Source organism: Cetorhinus maximus, chromosome 1, assembly GCF_964194155.1.
Source record: "Cetorhinus maximus chromosome 1, sCetMax3.hap1.1, whole genome shotgun sequence".
Classification (NCBI taxonomy): Eukaryota; Metazoa; Chordata; class Chondrichthyes; order Lamniformes; family Cetorhinidae; genus Cetorhinus; species Cetorhinus maximus.
In genome coordinates, this window is record NC_135879.1 from 201,516,420 (window position 1) to 201,535,845 (window position 19,426).

Below are 19,426 nucleotides of genomic sequence, written 5' to 3' on the forward strand. Positions count from 1 at the left end.
AAATGTTCTATTGTCGAGAATATGGAGTTAAGGAGAGGATAAAATGGAAATTTGACAGTAATCGGAAGCAAAGTACAATCTGCTGATACACAGATGCATTGGTATTCATAGGTACAGAGACACACAAACAATGCACATACATTAACAGACTTAGATATTGACAAACTTCTATTCACATACAGTATTGACACACACTAAAACAGTCACATACATCATCTGGTACACAAGCTCTCACATCCAAGTTCCTCCCCTTGCCGCTCACTTGCGTCCGACCCTGTGCAATAAATTTGGGAAAAAAAAACGTTTATCCAAACTAAACAACAGCTCCCTCGGCAGAGCCAAAAACCTTTCATTGCTGACAAATACCATCTCAGCGCGAGTGTCCTTAACCCTGCAGTAAAGTCAATTTAAAAAAAAAGGCGAAATGAGAAAAGCCAGCTGCACCTCTCGGTCGATCACTCACACATGAAAAGTCTTCAAGCTTTTGGGAAAAAATAGTGTCTGAGCCCGAAAGTTGGTACAGAGATTCTATTCCAGTATCGCTGCTGGCAATCCGTGGGCTGTGTCTGATCGGTGATTATACAGGGAGCAAAATGGTTTACAAAAGCTTTGAGAGTTTATTGAGGACTGCCTTCATGTTGTCGCTGATGTCCACGGGATTCGCGTATTCCTACTTTGTCATTTCAGAGCAAGATGAAATGTACAGGTTTGTCATTTAGATTCTAATTTTCACTCTTCTTCCCCATCCCCACTCTGCAATTGTTAACGTTTGTATCTCCACTATTGCTAATAAGAATCCCGGTTCCAGATATCAAAGGCTAAAGAAGAAAACGCATGCTTGCGTGCTCCTGAAGAAAACGTGTTTAATTATATTTAGGAACTTATAAAACGTCAATTCAATGGGAACAAAAAAATAAAATTAGTTTAGGAATGTTTTCATTGATATCTGAAAGAATGCCATTTGATCTTCAAGCAGAGAGACTTGTCCGGAAAATAAAGTCATTACAACCGAGTACCCATGTTTGAAATCCACTGGAGAAGTAGCGACCTGCATCAGGTAAGCACATTCAAACTGCCACCTTCTGAAATGCTTATTCGCTGTTTTGCGATTAAAGTGGTCGCCCTGATTCTTACCTATTTATTGGTTTGACCATATTTCTTCTGAGTGATGGTCTCTGCACACTTGACGATTATTTAAAGTTACATTTGTGTTTTATAGGTTAAGGATGCTTAAGTCATTGAACAAACCCCATTAGAAATCACATCTTTGTATTTTCACTGGCAGGTTGTTAATAACAGAAAGATTAACGTCATCTTGTGTCTGTAATGTTGTTTTTAAACTCCTACTGTAACAATAACTTTCCACTACAGATACCAGGTTGAGATCAGTACCTACAATGTTGTGGGGTCTACGGATCCGAGTTATTACTATTCTGGATTCCACTCTAGTGAGTGGGGGTGGGGGGAGAGTGGAGTATTGAGCATGCAGTGAAACTGAAGTTAATGCGAAAATGTTCTGAGACTTCTGTTAACTTGCTGAAATTGTTTAGATATACTATATATGTTTTGCATCTGTGTGAAGCCAGATCCACTTTGTATCAATGCAAAATGTGTAACGTAATTGGTTTACAGGACTTTAAGGGTCTTGAGTTGGAGTGGATACACTGAGCAGCACTTGGCATATGAAACCAATTCGAACCCTAATTTTAATTTGGGTGAAAAAGAGATTGTTACTTTGCCAGTGTAGATGGTTTTGGAGCAAGGTGATAATAGGAAGCATCTGCTCAGCAATGGTACTTCTCTTATGTTGAATGAAAGTCAATGTACAGTTGCCAGTGTTCACATCTTATGTACATTAAGTAACACAGCTGGATTTGTCTGTCTTCTCACAAAACACACTAAATTTCAATGTCATTTAGTGTTCTGTTTCAGTACAGTTGAAGCCAACTGAAATTTTATTTGCCAATAATTGCTTAAAATATGAGAAAATGTTGTTCAAGAATTTCTGTAGGCTGTTTGAAATTTATCAAAAGGTCTGTGAGCTGAATTAACAGGTATTTAGTACAGTTGGTAAGGGTTCTGGAACTAATGTTTTATACATATATATTATGCCCACAGATATTTTTTACTGCGCCAAAATCCAAAATGCAGTGTAATTTTGCTGACTTTGTAGAAACTAACAATTATGTAGTGGCCACAAGACTTCTGTCACTCACAACACACATCAATTGAAGCTAGCTCAGGCATGCTGCGAACCAGTCTTTCAAAGTCACCACATTCTCAGAAATCTCACTGGCACTTAGAAGTATATTTGTCGAGCTCTGCTTTTTCCTACTCAAAAAATTGTAATTGGAAAATATATTAATTTATGGCTGTTTGCTCACATTGCTCTTATAATGTTTCCAATGAGGAGTTATTTGCAGGCCCCAGAGAAAGACAAAAAAAAAATGTTAGTTACTTTACAATAGATATGGATTGCTTTTTGGCTTATCAGCGTTTCTTAGGCATTTTAAAGGAACTTTGTAAGGAATTAGTTAATGCATAAAGGATGAGACTGGGGCAGTTCGATGTGGCTTCCCAAACCTGGCTGATATTTCATAAAGGGATTGCATTAACATCACACTCAAGCCAGTTCTGCCCAGTGATAAACTTGTGATGTTACAAAAAGTTGTTTGGCTATGTATTATCTGTAATTTCACTTTTCCCTAATTCATATCAGTGAAAGGATTATGATACCAGCCATGTATTATCTGTAATTTCACTCTTCCCTAATTCATATTTGTGAAAGGAGTATGATACCAGAAATAATCAATGTTATATGATGAGTGCTATCATGCAGCATCAACAGACTTGGGAAGTAAGTTCCAGATTTCCACTAAGAAAGGGGATACTTAAGTGATATGAAGCAAAGGCAGGGAGGCCTTGTGGTGCAGTGGTAATTTCCCTATATCTGGGCTAGACGTTCTGGGTTCAAGTCCTATTTCAGAACTTGATAGATATGGTGTGTGCATAATGTGGCCAAACAGGTTAATTATTTGCATGTAAATCCCTCTCCTATTCTTTATGGTGCATGGTAAAGAGTGGGACAGTTTCCTGGTCAGCCATACTGCAGAAGGCAAAATCACTAGTATTTTGCCAAGCATAATCATGCACTAATCCAATTTGTGTTTGCCAATGCCTTTTTTGGGTATGGTACTGAAGGAAGGAGGAGAAAACGCAAGGAATTGGGATGATAACAATAAAGTGCTGCCCTAGTTAATAAAATAATCCAGCTAGTTTAATGGGCCAAGTTGTGCTAAAAGAGACTGTGGCTTCAACTCCTTCCTGGTAGTGTTAGCTGCAGATATTGTTATGATCCCAGCTGATGTTACTACTGGACAAGTCAGATCCCAGTATGGAATCTGGCTGGATAGATCCTAACTTTAGTTTCAGCCACCCCAGAGGGTGGCTACTGAACAGGAGTGAGCTGATGAACTTCAAACAAAAGAATAAAACATTTATTTAATAAAAAAAGATTAACTACATTGCAATACACCCACAACTATGCCTTTACCAATATATACAGATTTGTAAGGATAACACAAATTACAAAAGCTATCTTATACTCTAATGTTCACAGTGAATACACAGTCCTTAGGCAACCCTGTTGTTAGATAAGCCACATTCTGAAAACAAATGACAGATGCCACCCTGAATAGATGCTATAGATCATTCATCAACTCCCCCCCCCCCTCCCCCAAATATGTTTGTCACACTGTGAGCCAACCAGTCTCACTGAACTCTGTCTTTCACATGAGGATTTCCAATCTCCACCGTTGAAGAACTCACTTTGGAATCTTCTCCCAAATAATGCTTTCTCTCAGATGCCTTCCACAAGGGTCCACCTCCAGGATTTTGAACTCTCCTTCCAATGTTCCTCTTCCCTGTACATTGTAGTTTCACCTTCCACACACTTGGTCTCAGATACTCAGCCATGCCAACAGAACATCACTGCTTCACATGCCTATAGTAAGGAGTCACCAACCTTTGGCTGTCTCCTCAGATCTTCTGGCTTCTTGCAAGCCCATTTTGCCTTGAATCTGCTTCCTGCAGCTTTCTCTCTTTAATTCGGAGGCTTTCCTGCAACTCCTTGGTTTCACTTCCACTGAACAGGATCATATTCCAGATTCCTGTCCCTGTCCTTTGACTTCAATTTAAGGTCTTCTTAGTATCTTTCCCTTTTTTTCTTTTAGGACCTGCTCCCTGCAGTTCCCTCTCCCAGTAGACTGCTGACAACTTGGTATCTCCCTTAAGATCCAGAACTCACTTGTCATTCATTGTTACTTTAACTTTAAAGCAACTCATTTAAGATTCTTAGACTTACTTTCCTCAGCAATCTGCTAGCATGCTCAGCTAGCGAGAGACTTAAACTGTTTCCTCCACCTTAGAGCATAATCACCAACTGAACTCAAACTTCATTCTGTTCCAGAAATTGGATCCTAGATCGGGGGAGAGAGAGAATCTTGAGTCAGGGGAGGCCCCAGGTTTCTTTGCCCAGCCCAGAAGTACGTTATATGTTCTTGGACTTCTTCTATCCAGCCCTCCTCCTGTTCCTGGTAGATTTGGCTTTGCGGGATAGCCATCACTACTGCCCCACTCAGACCTCAGGTTAAAATAGCTGAGTTTTTGAAATCCTAGCTGTTCCCAACATAGAGCTTCATCTGCTAAGAGTTAAGGGTGAACTTGAGTATGGCACTGAAATGGGTTCAACTTTTGCCATAATTTCCAGCAATGTTTGTAGCTTAAAAAGTGAAAGGTAAGACAGCCGTCAGGCAGATGAGGACAGGAAAGGGTGAGTTTGTAGACTGCTCCATTTAACTGCCCCAGGTCAGGCACCAATGGGGGAGGCTACACATAGAGCCATAGAAACGTTACGGTGCAGAAAGAGGTAATTCGGCCCACCATGTCTGTGCCGGCCAGAAAAAGATGAAAAAGAAACTAGCCACTCATTTTAATCCCACTTTCCAGCACCTGGTCTGTAGCCTTGCAGATTACAGTGCTTCAGATGCAGTTACAAGTACCTTTTAAATGAGTTGAACGTTTCAGCCTCAACCATCAATTTAGGCAGTGAATTCCATACGCCCACCACCCTCCGGCCCTGGTGACTTCTCCGCTTTCAAGGATGTCAGTCACTCCAGTACTTCCTCTTTCACCATGCTTATTGTATCTAATGCTCCATAGTCCTCATTAACTAGAATGTCTGCAGCATCCTTCTCCTTAGTGAAGTACTCATTGAGAACCCTGCCTATATCTTCAGCATCAACATACAAGTTACTATGTACATCTCTGATAGGTCCTACCCTTTGCTTAGTTATTCTCTTGCTCTTAATGTACTGGTAAAACATCTTTGGGTTTTCTTTGGTTTTCCCTGCCAATATTTTTTTGTATCCTCTCTTTGCTTTCCTAATTTCCTTTTTCACTTCCTCTAGACTTCCTACTGTATTAAGTATTTTGTGACTGTCATCAGCTTTCTTTTTCTGCTTTATCCTACCCTGGATGCTTCTGGATAACCAAGGGGGGTTCTAGATTTGGCAGTACGACCTTTTCTTGTGGGGACATGTCTACACTGTGCCTGTAGAATCTCGCTTTTGAATACCTCCCACTGCATTGACACTGTTTTCCCTTCTAATAGCTGTATCCAGTCCACTCTCACCAGCTCACCTCTGAGCTTCATAAAAATTGTCTTCCCCCAATTTAGAACTTTCACTCCTGTTCTATTGTTGTCCTTTTCCAAAATGACGCTAAATCTAACTGTATTATGGATGAATTAGCACGAAATTACAATTTTGAAAAGTGCTTCCTTGCAGAGTTCATTCCGTTTTCTAAACAATCCATTACACTTCCATTTGTCACATACAGCAATTTTGAATATTTAATTCATAGAATCACACAGTGCAGAAGAGGCCCTTCGGCTCATCGAGTCTGCACTGACACGTGAGAAACACCTGACCTACCTACCTAATCCCATTTACCAGCACTTGGCCCATACCCTTGAATGTTATGATGTGCCAAGTGCTCATCCAGGTACTTTTTAAAGGATGTGAGGCAACCCGCCTCCACCACCCTCCCAGGCAGCGCATTCCAGACCGTCACCACCCTCTGGGTAAAAAAGTTTTTCCTCCCATCCCCCCTAAACCTCCTGCACCTCACCCTGAACTTGTGTCCCCTCATGACTGACCCTTCAACTTAGGGAAACAGCTGCTCCCTATCCACCCTCTCCATGCTCTTCATAATCTTGTGCACCTCAATCAGGTCACCCCTCAGTCTTCTCTGCTCCAATGAAAACAACCCAAGCCTATCCAACCTCTCTTCATAACTTAAATGTTTCACCCCAGGCATCATCCTGGTGAATCCCTTCTGCACCCCCTCCAGTGCAATCACATCCTTCCTGTAATGTGGTGACCAGAACTGCGCACAGTACTCCAGCTGTGGCCTCACCAAGGTTCTATACAACTCCAACATGACCTCCCTACTTTTGTAATCTATGCCTCGATTGATAAAGGCAAGTGTCCCATATGCCTTTTTCACCACCCCACTAATATGCCCCTCCGCCTTCAGAGATCTATGGACACACACGCCAAGGTCCCTTTGTTCCTCAGAACTTCCTAGTGTCATGCCATTCATTAAATACTTCCTTGTCAAATTACTCCTTCCAAAGTGTATCACCTCACACTTTTCAGGGTTAAATTCCATCTGCCACTTATCTGCCCATTTGACATCCCGTCTATATCTTCCTGTAGCCCAAGACACTCAACCTCACTGTTAACCACCCCGCAAACTTACGAATCCTACCCCCAACATAGTCATCTATGCCGTTTATATAAATGACAAATAATAGGGGACCCAGCACAGATCCCTGTGGCAAGATCCCTTAGGCAAGATTCTCCACATATTGACTATGGATTGCATCTAGCCATGATGAGGAGGAAGGAGATGATTTAGACTTGAGAGAAAATTTCAAAAATTTGTGGAAGTTACTCGGATGTCCATCAGTGAAATGATTAAACCACAGCTACATTACATGGTGTGAGACACGGCACATGGGTCCTCCAGGATTTGCTGTTGTTGGTGTGCTGGGTGCAGAGTAAAGGAACAGTCGTGGTCATCCCTCCCCATTGCAACAAAATTCAGAACTACTTACAGTTCCTTCCCACACATGCCTGAGGGGCAGAACATTTAATTCATTTTCATGCACATTTTTCAATAATCTGATTTCCATCATTAAAAGTAAATTTCTCAAAGGTTTATCAAGAAAATCTAAATAACTCTTAGGAATAATTAACTCTCAATATAATTGGTAGTGACTGTAAATTTCTCTTAGTAACCAACTGCATAGGATTTCTCCTGCAGTTGGGATCGTTAATCTTTCTGTGAGGTTTGTAACGCACCAGTGACACGGAATGCATTTGTAGTTAGTTTGTGCATGGACAGCTCTTTTTGATGTAAAAGGCAGACCCTAAGTACATATTAAATAAATCCACCACATATAACTAACTATGTATATGTCATGGCCTCAGGATGTTCCAAAGTGCTTCATAACTTTTGAAATGTAGTCACTTATTATGCAAATAAATACGGCAGCGGAGCCCCACAAATGGCAGTAAAATAAAAAATCAAATAACGTTTTGTCAATGTCAGTTAAGGAATAAAAGGTAGGGCCCCTAGGATAGATTTCAGCTGAAATGTTTTTTTTTCCAACTGTATCTCCTCCTCTACTGAACATGCTGACTCTACCTAATGTACAGTTACATGGGCTCTCAGAGTTCTTTAGTACCTCCGCATAGTGACTACTCTTCATGCAATGGTTTAAACAAGGAATTGGACATGGGGTTTGGGGTAAACTGAGCTTGTCCTCATGCAATGTCCAGATATCTGCTCTTTCCAGCACAAACCTCTCAATAGACATCAGCTGCAAGAACCCTGGATGATTTCTCATTTCATCGATCAGATATATGAAGGTCCTTTCTAGCCTGGAAATTGCAGTAATTCTGGAACAGTGGATAACTTTTGCAGAGTTTTACTTAACCATGCCCTCAGCTCCATCTTTGATGCCCTAGTCGCCAATAAAACCATTATTCTCTTCCTGCCAGTCACACCCCTGTTATGGCCCTTATCTCTGTTCCTGTAAGTCCAAGCAACACGGTCTTAATTGTATACAGTGGACAAATGGTTTAGCTATTCATCACCATATCTGACTGGGCTCCATAAAGCACGATTTGGTCTTCATCTCCTCTGCTAAAACTGCTCACTATTCTAGGGTCATCCTGGAATGCAAAGATAATTTTGCATTATTCTCTCTACTATAACCTGTCTCAAAACCACCTCCCCCTGTCTCCTCCACACTTATTTCTTTGAACAAGTGTGAGGAGCTCATGGACTTCTTTGACATTGAGGTTCAGACCAGCCATTCAACTGTCTACGCTGCTTCCTTCCCTTACCCTATTGTGCCAAACCACCTGAACTCACATCTTTCGGTAGTTTATCCCTTATCTCCCCTCATGCTCTCTCCACGTTCATCTTATCCACCAGCTGCTCCCTTGATTCTATTCCCACTAAACTGCTGACCAACCTCCCTAACTGGCCCCCACATATTCTAATATTGTTAATGGTTCTCTCTCCTGAGGTAGTACTCCCCCCTCAAATTTGTCATCATCAATCCCCCTCCTCAAAAATACCCTTTACCCCTCTGATTTTGTAACTTACTGCGCCATCTCCTACCTTTCATCTCCAAAGCCTTTAACTATGCTGTGACCTCCCAAACCCATGTCAAACTTTCCTGGAATGCCTTGTTTGATACCCTCTAATCAAGTTTCCACCCCTGCCACAGTACTGAAACAGTCCTTTTCAATTTCACAAATTATACCTTATGTAACAATAACACAGTCCAACCATCCCTTCTCATTTTTGTTGAACAGTCTGGAAATTTGGCACAGTTGATCACACCATCCTCCTCAAATGCCTCTCCACTGTTATGCAGCTGGATGGTACTGAGCTCTCCTGCTTCCATTCTTTTGTGTCCAGTCATAACCAGAGGATTATCTGCAAATACTTTTCTTCCCACTCTTGCACGTTTACCTCAGATGACACCCCAGGATCTATTCTTAGCCCCCCTCCTATTTCTATGTACATCTTGCCCCTGGGCGACATCATCCAAATCGTGTCAGATTCCATATGTGCATCGATGACACACAACTCTACCTCACCACCACCTCTCTCAATCTCACTGTATTGGATAAGCAGAAATTTTTGCCAAATAAATATTGAGAAGACTGAAGCCATTGTGTTCGGTACCCACCACAACTCAATTTCCTAGCCACCAGTTCCATCCCTCTTCCTGGCAACTGACTGAAACTAAACCAGGCTGTTCACAAACTTGGTGCCCTATTTGACACTGAGATAGGCCTCCAACCACATATCCAAGCCATCACTAAGATGGCACATTTCCACCTCCATGAAATTGCCCAACTCTACCCCTGCCCTTGCTCATCTGCTGCAGAAGTCCTAATCCATGCCATTGTTGCCTCTACACTTGATTATTCCAACGTACTCCTGACTGGTCATTGATCTTCCAACCTGTATAACCTTAAGCTCATCCAAAACTCTGCTGCCCATATCCTAACATGTACCAAGTCTTGTTCACCTATCATCCCTTTGCCCGCTGACCTACTTTGGATCCCAATTAAGCAACACCTCAAATTAAACCCTTGTTTTCAAATTCCCCATGGTTTCACCAGTCCCTATCTCTAATCTTCTCCATTCCTAGAGCTCTCAAATATGCCTGCACTCCTCCAATTTTGACATCTTGCACATCCCCCAATTTGAATTCTTCCACCATTGGCAGTGATGCCTTCAGCTGCCTAGGTCCTAAGTTCTGGAATTCCCTCCCTAAACTTCTTCGTCCTTTCTACCTCTCTTTCCTTCTTTAAGATGCTCCTTAAAACCTACCACTTTGCCCTAGGCACTGAGATAAAACTTGGTCAATGTGGTCTGGTCTTAAATTTTGTTTGGTAATGCTCCTGTGAAGCATTCTTACTATGTTAATGGTGTTATTTAAATACAATATGTTGTTGTTGTCGTCAATCACACCCACTGCAAAGCTCTGCTATTGACTCCGCCAAACTCAGTGGGGTTAAGGAACTCTTGGCAGTGTGTGGTCACAGCAGAATTCTCAGAATCCACCCAGATAGTGTTAGCTGTAGCTCTATCTGTAAATAGACATTTTCCTTGCGCAGAATTTTGTGCTATATCAGCATTGTCCCAATATTGACCAAGCAGAACTTTCCCAATTACTATTCTTTTCCTAGATTCAATGCAGCAGTTTGTGAACAGTAGCCAGATGATGTGCAATCCCATTAATAAGAGAAAAAATGAAATTGAGTACACACTGTAGCATTTCATAGCATAGTTACAGAATGATTCTCAGATGGGATATCAAAGAGTTCAGTATCAGATGGTTTACTTTTTTAGTTATATTATCTTTGAGACAATGAGGCTTATTATATTTGACTTGGAAATTTTGCTCCATTATGACAGAGTGGTTTTCGTTCTTTGTGCCCAGCTGGGGATCTTGGCTGGACAAGGTGTACAGGTACAATATTAAGTGGTGGCATTTCATTCAAGTTGCTAATTTTGATGACATAAAGAGCCACTCAATGCATGCAGCTGATGGAATGATTAGAAAATTATCTAACATTTTCTCCCTATTGCCAATCAGAGGCTTTCTGAGAGACTTCAGGTTGGGGTACAAATGGACACAGCCCGTTAACAGAGGACAATAGGACTAGTGATCTTGAGATTAGTTAGTTTGAAAGTGAATTGCCACCTTGCACTGTGCTAGAGTTATAATGATTCAGAGCAATTGTGTTAAAACGGTTTTTATACATCCTGCCCAGTAGAGCACTTGGGACCAGTTTGTTGGTTTATAATTATACTTCATATTGCTGCAATAACAATAATTTGAATTTATGATCATATCTTCAAGAAAGAAATAGCTTACGTTTATTTAAACCTTTAGGTAGTTTCAAAGTTCGGAATTCCATGGCCAATTTTTTTTCAGGCTTAAGACCCAGATGAGCTGTTCTAATATGTGTTTTTGGCAGCAGTTTTTCTGAGACGGAATAGTTTCCCCAGACAGCCCCATGCTAAGGTCACCATCCATAGGGCAGATGAAAGATGATTTAAATGGAGGATGAATAATTGTTTTGTGCAGATCCCAAACAATTGTCCATTTGTTCTCAATTTCTGGTCATCCTGAAAACATTTAGCACCTTAAGTGTTGTCAAATTTGTTTGATCTTTGCCAATCTTTGAATGGAAGCTTTTGAAGAATGAACACAGAGGGGCAGCAGGCTAGATGTGTTAAGCCTGCTCAGTAATAGTTTGTGTTTTTATGTTAATTAAGCATCCAGCACAGTTTTCTTTATTTTGGAATGATTTGCAAACAGAAGCAGAACATATTGTACCAAGTGACTTCCATCATGCTCAATGGTCCAGTTGCTGTGGTGATTACTGGTAAGCAGCTTATGGTCCAAATCAAATGATGCCTTGGCCAGTGTTAACTCCATCTGCCTTCAGAGATTAAAGGAATAGACATACTTCACACAGGGTTTTATTATTATACGCACAGTTCTTGCTCCAGTACTAGCAGATACAGGATAGTAGAGCCAATTTCCAAAAATGTATAATTGCAACCAGACCACTTAAAGCTATGATTGGAACCTCCAAACCTGAGTCGATACCTGCTTCAGACTATAGTTCATATAAGGCAATAAAGATGCCTTCGAGACAAGGGCTTCCCAAACTTGTGGATTGTGATCCCTAGCAGGGTCATGCGATGAGATTTTGGAGTCACAAGCTCTGAGGCAGCACTGTCTGCCGTGGAGCTTTGACAGGATGCTAACAGCTGCAAGGCCCCTTTAAACCCTTGCATTTTTTTCTAATAGTGGGTACGTCCTAACAGTCAGATCTTTGAAGCCTGATTGCTGGTGCAAAAAAAAACTGTGATAAAGTTGGTATCTTTTTAAAAAAAACCCTGCCCACCAACAACTCTCATACCCCCTTCAATCTTCACTCAGGTCATGTGAACCTTGGGGCATTAAAATGGGGTCACACAAGGAAAATGTTTGGGAAGCGCTGCTCTAGAACTTGGGAGTTGCAACATCCACTCACGGGAGTGACTGGTGGCACTGAACCTGGAGAACATCCGAGAGTAAGACCTGCAAAAAATCGTAACATCTATTGTGACACATGGTGAGCGGCACCCACTTAATTTGGTCAACTTGGTTTTTTTTGGCACTCGTTGGGGGTAGAATTCCATAAGACCATAAGACGTAGGAACAGAAGTAGGCCATTTGGCCCATCACGTCTGCTCCACCATTCAATGAGATCATAGCTGATCTGATAATCCTCAACTCCACTTTCCTGCCTTTTCCCCATAACCCTTGATTCCCTTACTGATTAAAAAGCTGTCTATCTCAGCCTTGATTATACTTAATGACCCAGCTTCCACTGCCTTCTGCGGTAAAGAATTCCACAGATTGACCATCCCCTGAGAGAAGAAATTCCTCCTCATCTCTGTTTTAAATGGGAACCCTCTTACTGTGAGATTCCTGAGCATTGAGTAATGTGGTTACGAGCTGCCACCATTGTTATGCAAGCTTTGAAGCTATGTAGACATAGGAATGGATACTTTTGATTATGCCTCTGTGATTTACTTGGGGAGGTTTATCAACATCAAGGCATTGTATAAATACAAGTTGTTGTTGAATTCAGATATGGGAGAGTCAGTGGGACCAATTTTCACTGTTCTTCCACTGGACAGGAAAAAGGCAGTAGTGTGATTAAAATAGAGGCACAGCATTTATCACCCTGTTACCACTAATGTGCAGATCACTACCATTTTACTTGGGGCCTTGAAGTGGGCATCCCAGATGCTTGCTGGAAACGGGTAGAAGCCTCATGGACCCATGCAAATCCCGTGACATCAATAGTGTTAACTTTTTATATTTATTGTGTTTAATTATAATCAGGAGGTGGACATTAACTTGGGATTTTCTTGTAATTCTGCAATGAATATAAAAGTGTGCAACGATTGGTGACAGTTGTATTCATCACCAACTGGCTTTCTGGGATAGAACATGATAACAGAGAATGGTTGATTATAGGTGAAAGTTGCAGCTAAGAAAAAGGGATTCAGACCAAAAACTTGGATCACCTAGGCATTGTAGAAAATTACAGAAAGGAAGTGTAAATTGTCAGGTTATAATTACCCTTCGATGTTACCCTCTGAGTCTGAACCATATGACCAGTGGAAGAATGAAGTGGAATTGCAAACATGGGTTACATCCCTACCAAAGAGGAAACAAGGAATGGCCATGGCACTGTCATTTTCTACAAGAGGTAAAATCAGAATTAAAACAATTTGTGAGCTATAATGCACATCCGTTGGATAATGAAGATTTGGACCTTCTGTTAGAGTTCTTGGATGAAGTTTACAAGAAGTTGATCTGTTAAATGCCCATTAGGCATGGTCAGACTTTGATAGATTTTAGAAAACAGGTTTTTATTCCATAGATAAATATATCATGGACTTTTACAGATTTTTGTATAAAAGATTGACATTTAATTTGAGGATCCCTGGATCAGCACTGGGGTTTGAATTGCTGGATTGTGCTAAGGTATCTCATATTGGGGAGGCGGTGGCATATTGGCATTGTCACTGGTCTGGTATTCCAGAGGCCCAGGGTAATGCTCTGGGGACCTGGGTTTGAATCCCACCATGGCAAATTAAAAGTCTAATGATAACTATGAAACCATTGTCGATTGTCATAAAAACCCATCTGGTTCACTAATGACCTTTAGGGGAGGAAATCTGCCATCCTTACCTGGTCTGGCCTACATGTGACCCCAGACCCACAGCATTGTGTTTGACTCTTAAATGCCCTGTGAACAATGGCAATTAGGGATGGGTAATAAATGCTGGCCTAGCCAGAGACACCCACATCCCATGGACAAATAAGTAAAAAAAAATGAACAGGCTATTAGTTCTAACTGATGTCTACTGCCTTGAAATATTCATGGAGAAACAGTCATTTCCTTCAGCTTTTGTGCAACAAATGGGACATCCTGCCTTGCCACAAAGAATAGAGGACACAATGGTTGATAGATTTTGAAATGGCCCGGATACTGAACGTAGGTATCAATACAATGGAAGGATTAAAGACAGGCAGAATGAGGATAAAAGCACCTTTAGTAGATTTGGCAGAAGGCAGAATTAGCAATAATAGGCAAATGCATCTCAAGAAGGACCAAGGAACAGTTAATAGATACTCCAGATGTGACTCAAGGTATCATTTTGTAATGAACTGCCCAAAGTGGAAAAGCAGAGTCCTTGAAATGACACACGACAAAAAGAATTTTAAGAAAGAGGAAGCGAATGAAGATAATAATGAATTTGAACAAATTATACTGATCATAAAAAGTTTTAGTCCTGTGATGAATGTGTCAGTCATGGACTCCTTTAGGTGTGCACTACTAGATAGTGCTTGCACTTTTATGGTGTGCAGTTGTATTCTCCCATTGCCACGACAGCTTAATGTTCAGCAAGGAGACCAGTTACTCATCATCTAGTTGTGATGTTATCTCATCATCTCACATGTGATGTTAAAAGTCTTGGTTTGTGGATCTGATTTCATATGTTACATGTGAACACACTGTTGCAGTGGTGGTTGAACATATGACCATATGAATTAGGAGCAGGAGTAGGCCACTCGGCCCCTGAAGCTTGCTCCGCCATTCAATAAGATCATGGCTGATCTGATTTTAATCTCAGCTCCACATTCCTGCCTACCCGCGATAACCTTTCACCCCCTTGCTTATCAAGAATCTATCTACCTCTGCTTTAAACATACTCAAAGATTCTGCTTCCATTGCCACCCGATACCAGGTACCTTGCAAGTGTTAATAGTATGTTAATTATAGTTTAAGATACACAGGTAAGTTGCATTGTTTAATTCAGCACTTTGAGCACATGTAAATAAGGGGACAGCAGGGGCGCTGGATGTGGGAGCAGAGCACTATGAGACTGAACAAAGTCAATAACCTCGCTCAGTAAAGAAGAGCTCTGTGACTTGGTTTTGACTTCACCAGGTGGCTTGGATTCTATTAACAGCAAGAATGTACGTGTTAGGGATTCAGTCCTGCCACTTGATGTTGCAGAAAGATCTTAAGCAGCAAAGTTGGAGTGCACCTAGTTGCTTTATGTAATACCAGTAGGTTGTCCATGCCTCCGACATAAATAAGTGGTAATTTTCAGTATGTGGAACAGATTTATTAAAATGTTACCTTGATTCACTAAGTGGGGGGGCAGGTTAGCAGTTGCGAAGTGATATTGTCACTGGACTAGTAATTCAGAGACCCAGGGTAATGCTCTGAGGACCCAGGTTTGAATCTCGCCACAGCAGATGGTGGAATTTGAATTCAATAGAATAACTGAAATTAAAAGTCAAATGATAACCATTGTCGATTATCATTAAAAACTCATCTGGTTCCCTCCCTAACATCACTACGGGGTATGTCATGAAGCTATTAATATATATGATATTATTGGAAAATATTTTTCTTTTAAAATAGAGGCTTAGTCTGAGGGTGTGCCTTAATTGGATTAAACCCAGTTTGCCTGGGTGCTTTGTGTACTAGTTTTGATATGCATGAGAGATAACGTGCATTTGCATTTTTTGAATAGAGCATTCAAGAAGTGAGGTGAAAACTGGCACCTTTCTTGCAGCTACCAAGTAATATGTTTATATTACTAATAAAATTGGAACTGTGAAAGGGGCTTTATTGTTATAGAGGTTTAGTTCAGAGGTTGGTGATAAAATGAGAATTTACATTCAATGAGCGGTGCTAGGTATAACTTCAGCAGTGTTATGTGCGCAGGGCAGAGGCAATGTAAGATCAACAGCAGCTGTAAGTCTCCAACTGTCTCCACAGGAACCAAAGTGAAAGGAACCTCATTTTGAATTTGTAAGGTGAAAATGCTTTGCCTGGTGTCTGGTTAAGCCAATGGGTTGCTGTTGCCTTGATGGAGATTAGTTTGGGAATTTGTTAAAAGTTATGATAGTAGTAATTTGTAGCCATGTATATATATTTTAACCTGTATAAATTAATAAAATGTTTCATTTAGTTTAATGTAAAACCTCGAACTGGTGGTCTGATTCCTGAATTTACAGTCACATCTCAAACATAGCACTTAAAATATAGGTTATGACAGTTGTTTAAAGTTTCCCTCTGGGATTTTTAAATAACTCAGCTTTGCCAACTGCATCAATCATAGCAGTGTGCCTACACCACATGGACTGCAGCAGTTCGAGAAGGCAGCTCACCACCATGTTCTCAAGGGCAATTAGGAATAGGCAATAAATGCAAGTCTAGCCAGCGATGCCCACACCCCATGAACAAATTTTTAAAAATATCCTTTAGGGAAGGAAATTTTCTGCCCTTATTTGGTCTGGCCTACATGTGACTCCAGACCCACAGCAATGTGGTTGACTCTTAAATAGCCTCTGAAATGCCCTAGCAAGCCAGTCAGTTGTATCAAACTGCTAAAAACAAGCCAATAAGGAATGAAACCAGATGGACTACTCGGCATTGACCTAGGCACCAGAAACGACAATGACAAACTCAGCGCTGTCGACCCTGCAAAGTCCTCCTTACTAACACCTGGGGGCTTGTGCCAAAATTGAGAGAGCTGTCTCACAGACTGGTCAAGCAACAGCATGATGTAGTCATACTCACAGAGTCATACCATACAGATCATGTCCCAGACACCTCCATCACCATCCTTGGGTATGTCCTGTCCCACTGGCACGACAGACCCAGCAGAGGCAAAGGCACAGTGGTATACAGTTGGGATTGAGTTGCTCTGGGAGTCCTCAACTTCGACTCTGGACCCTGTGAAGATTTAAAAAGTATTTAGTAGAAGTATTTAGATATTCATTTGGATAGCGCCTCCAGGGCTATGGGTGCCAAGTGTTGGAAAATGGATTAGTGTAGTCAGATCTTTGTTGACCAGTGCAGACACAATGGGCCGAATGGCCTCCTTCTGTGCCATAAACATCTATGAGTCTGAGTCTGAGTCTATGAAGTCTCATGGTACCAGGTCAAACATGGGCAAGGAAACCTCCACATACCATCCCTCTCAGCTGATGAATCAGTGCTCCTCCATGTTAAACACCACTTGGAGGAAGCAGCGAGGGTGGCAAGGGCACAGAATGTACTCTGGGTGGGGGACTTCAATGTCCATCACCAAGAGTGGCTCAGTAGCACTACTGCTGGCCGAGTCCTAAATGGCATAGCTGATAGAATGGGCCTACGGCAGGTGGAAAGGGGACCAACAAGAGGGAAAAACATACTTGCCCTCATCCTCACCAACCTGCCTGCTGCAGATGTATCTGTCCATGAAAGTATCTGTAGGAGTGACCACCACACAGTCCTCAAGGAGGCAAAGTCCCATCTTTACATGTGTGGCACTATCACCGTGCTAAATGGGATAGATTTTGAACAGATCTAACAACTAAAGACTGGGCATCGATGAGGCGCAATGGGCCATCAGCAGCAGCAGAATTGTACTCAAACACAATCTGTAACCTCATAGTCTGGCACATCCACCACTCTACCATTAACATCAAGCCAGAGGATCAACCCTGGTTCAATGAAGAGTGCAGGAGGGCATGCCAGGAGCAGCACCAGACATACCTAAAAATGAGGTGTCAACCTGGTGAAACTACAACACAGGACCGTCAGGAATGTGATGGAATGCTCCCCTCTTGCCTGGATGAGTGCAGCTCCAACCACCCTAAAGAAGCTTGACACCATCCAGGACAAAGCAGCCCACTCGATTGGCACGTCATCCACAAACATTCATTCCCTCCACCACTGACGCATAGTAGTAGCAATGTGTACTATCTACAAGATGCACTGCAGGAACTCCCCAGGCTTCCTTAGACAGCAACTTACAAGTTCACAACCACTACTATCTGGAAAGACAAGGGCAGCAGATAAATGGGAACACCACCACCTATATCACATGGACTGTGGCGGTTCAAGAAGGCAGCTCACCACCACCTTCTCAAAGGCACTTGGGGATGGGCAACAAATGCTGGCCTAACCAGCGACGTGCCCATCCCATGAATGAATAAAAAAAATTCTCCACATTAATGTCCAGTGCTCCTCCTGATTGACCTTGTCTAATTTCTTTGAATGGATATATCTAGACTGTTTGTTTGTTGGTGGGATCCTGGGTGCTTGATGACTGCTCCCTGTGTCAGCTTCCTCACTTTCAGAACCCCTTATATAAAGGGAAAAGGAATGGCTGTTACAATACCATACACAATCACAGTGAAAATGAATGCAATAGCAAGAAAGACCAATTTGATGTCTTGCAGCAGAGAACCAGGCATGACAAACTGTTCATTTGTTTGTTATAGTATCAAAAAGAGCAAGTTGAAGTATACCTTAAATTTCAACAGCAAATTACTGGGTGCTGGAAATGTGAAATACAAACAGAAAATGCTGGAAATATTCCATGGGCAGGATTTTGCCCTTGATGGGCGGGCCCGACCGAATTGGCAGTGGGCGGGCAGCCGATCGCCGCTGCTGAAACGGGCCCCGCCACCATTTTACATGGGCGGACCTTTGTGCCGCCCGACGGGAAGCACTATGCACTCCCTGTGCGGGCAGGGGGATTTCCCCAACTGCGCGAGTGCGCTCTTTCACGCATGTGCGCGAAAGAACGCACATCTTCCTGAGGCTAAGTGCTGCCCCGGAGATCATTGAAAGGCTGTGAAACATTGAAAATAGAAAAATAAAAAAATCATTAACATGTCCCCCTCGTGTGAAAATGTCACAGGAGATGGGACATGTTAATGAAGTACACAAAACCTTTATTAAACTTTTTTAAATCTGAAAACAAACCTCATCCCGCCACTGGATGAGGTTTGTTAAAAAATCACTTACCCGCCTGCCCGTTGGGCCCATGCGCCGAGCCGAAGTTCTCACGGGCTCCTCAAAATCCTCGTCGATTGGTGACTTAATGGCCTTAACAAGGCCTTTAATTAATGGCAGACGCGCATCGCACTGCATAGCGCGCCCGCCGACCTAAACATCACGATGTCGTGCGCTGACGTCGGGACGCTCGCGCAACATCAGCGCGCGACATTTTAAGGGCTGACGTGTGGGCTCCGCCACCCGCGCGTCAGCCAGAAGAATCAGCCCCACAGTTTTGGCAGCATCTTTGGAGAGAGAAACAGAGTTAATGTTTTGGGTTGTGACCTTTCATCAGAATGAGCCGAAAAGTTAACACCGTTTCTCTCTCTACACATGCTGCCAGA

General features: G+C 42.0%; 1 protein-coding gene across 2 annotated transcripts in view; it reads left to right on the top strand.

Moving 5' to 3' along the window:
• Positions 1-250: 250 nt before the first annotated feature.
• ccbe1 (collagen and calcium binding EGF domains 1) overlaps positions 251-19,426 on the top strand; it is a 399,260-nt gene continuing 380,084 nt past the window's right edge. The window contains exons 1-2 of one of the 2 annotated variants that reach the window (XM_078551856.1): positions 251-706; positions 974-1,057. In XM_078551856.1, coding sequence (XP_078407982.1) covers positions 594-706; positions 974-1,057 — 197 coding nt within the window. In that variant the 5' untranslated portion in view covers positions 251-593. The remainder of the gene's footprint in view (positions 707-973; positions 1,058-19,426) is intronic. The other variant, XM_078551864.1, reaches the window with a different exon arrangement.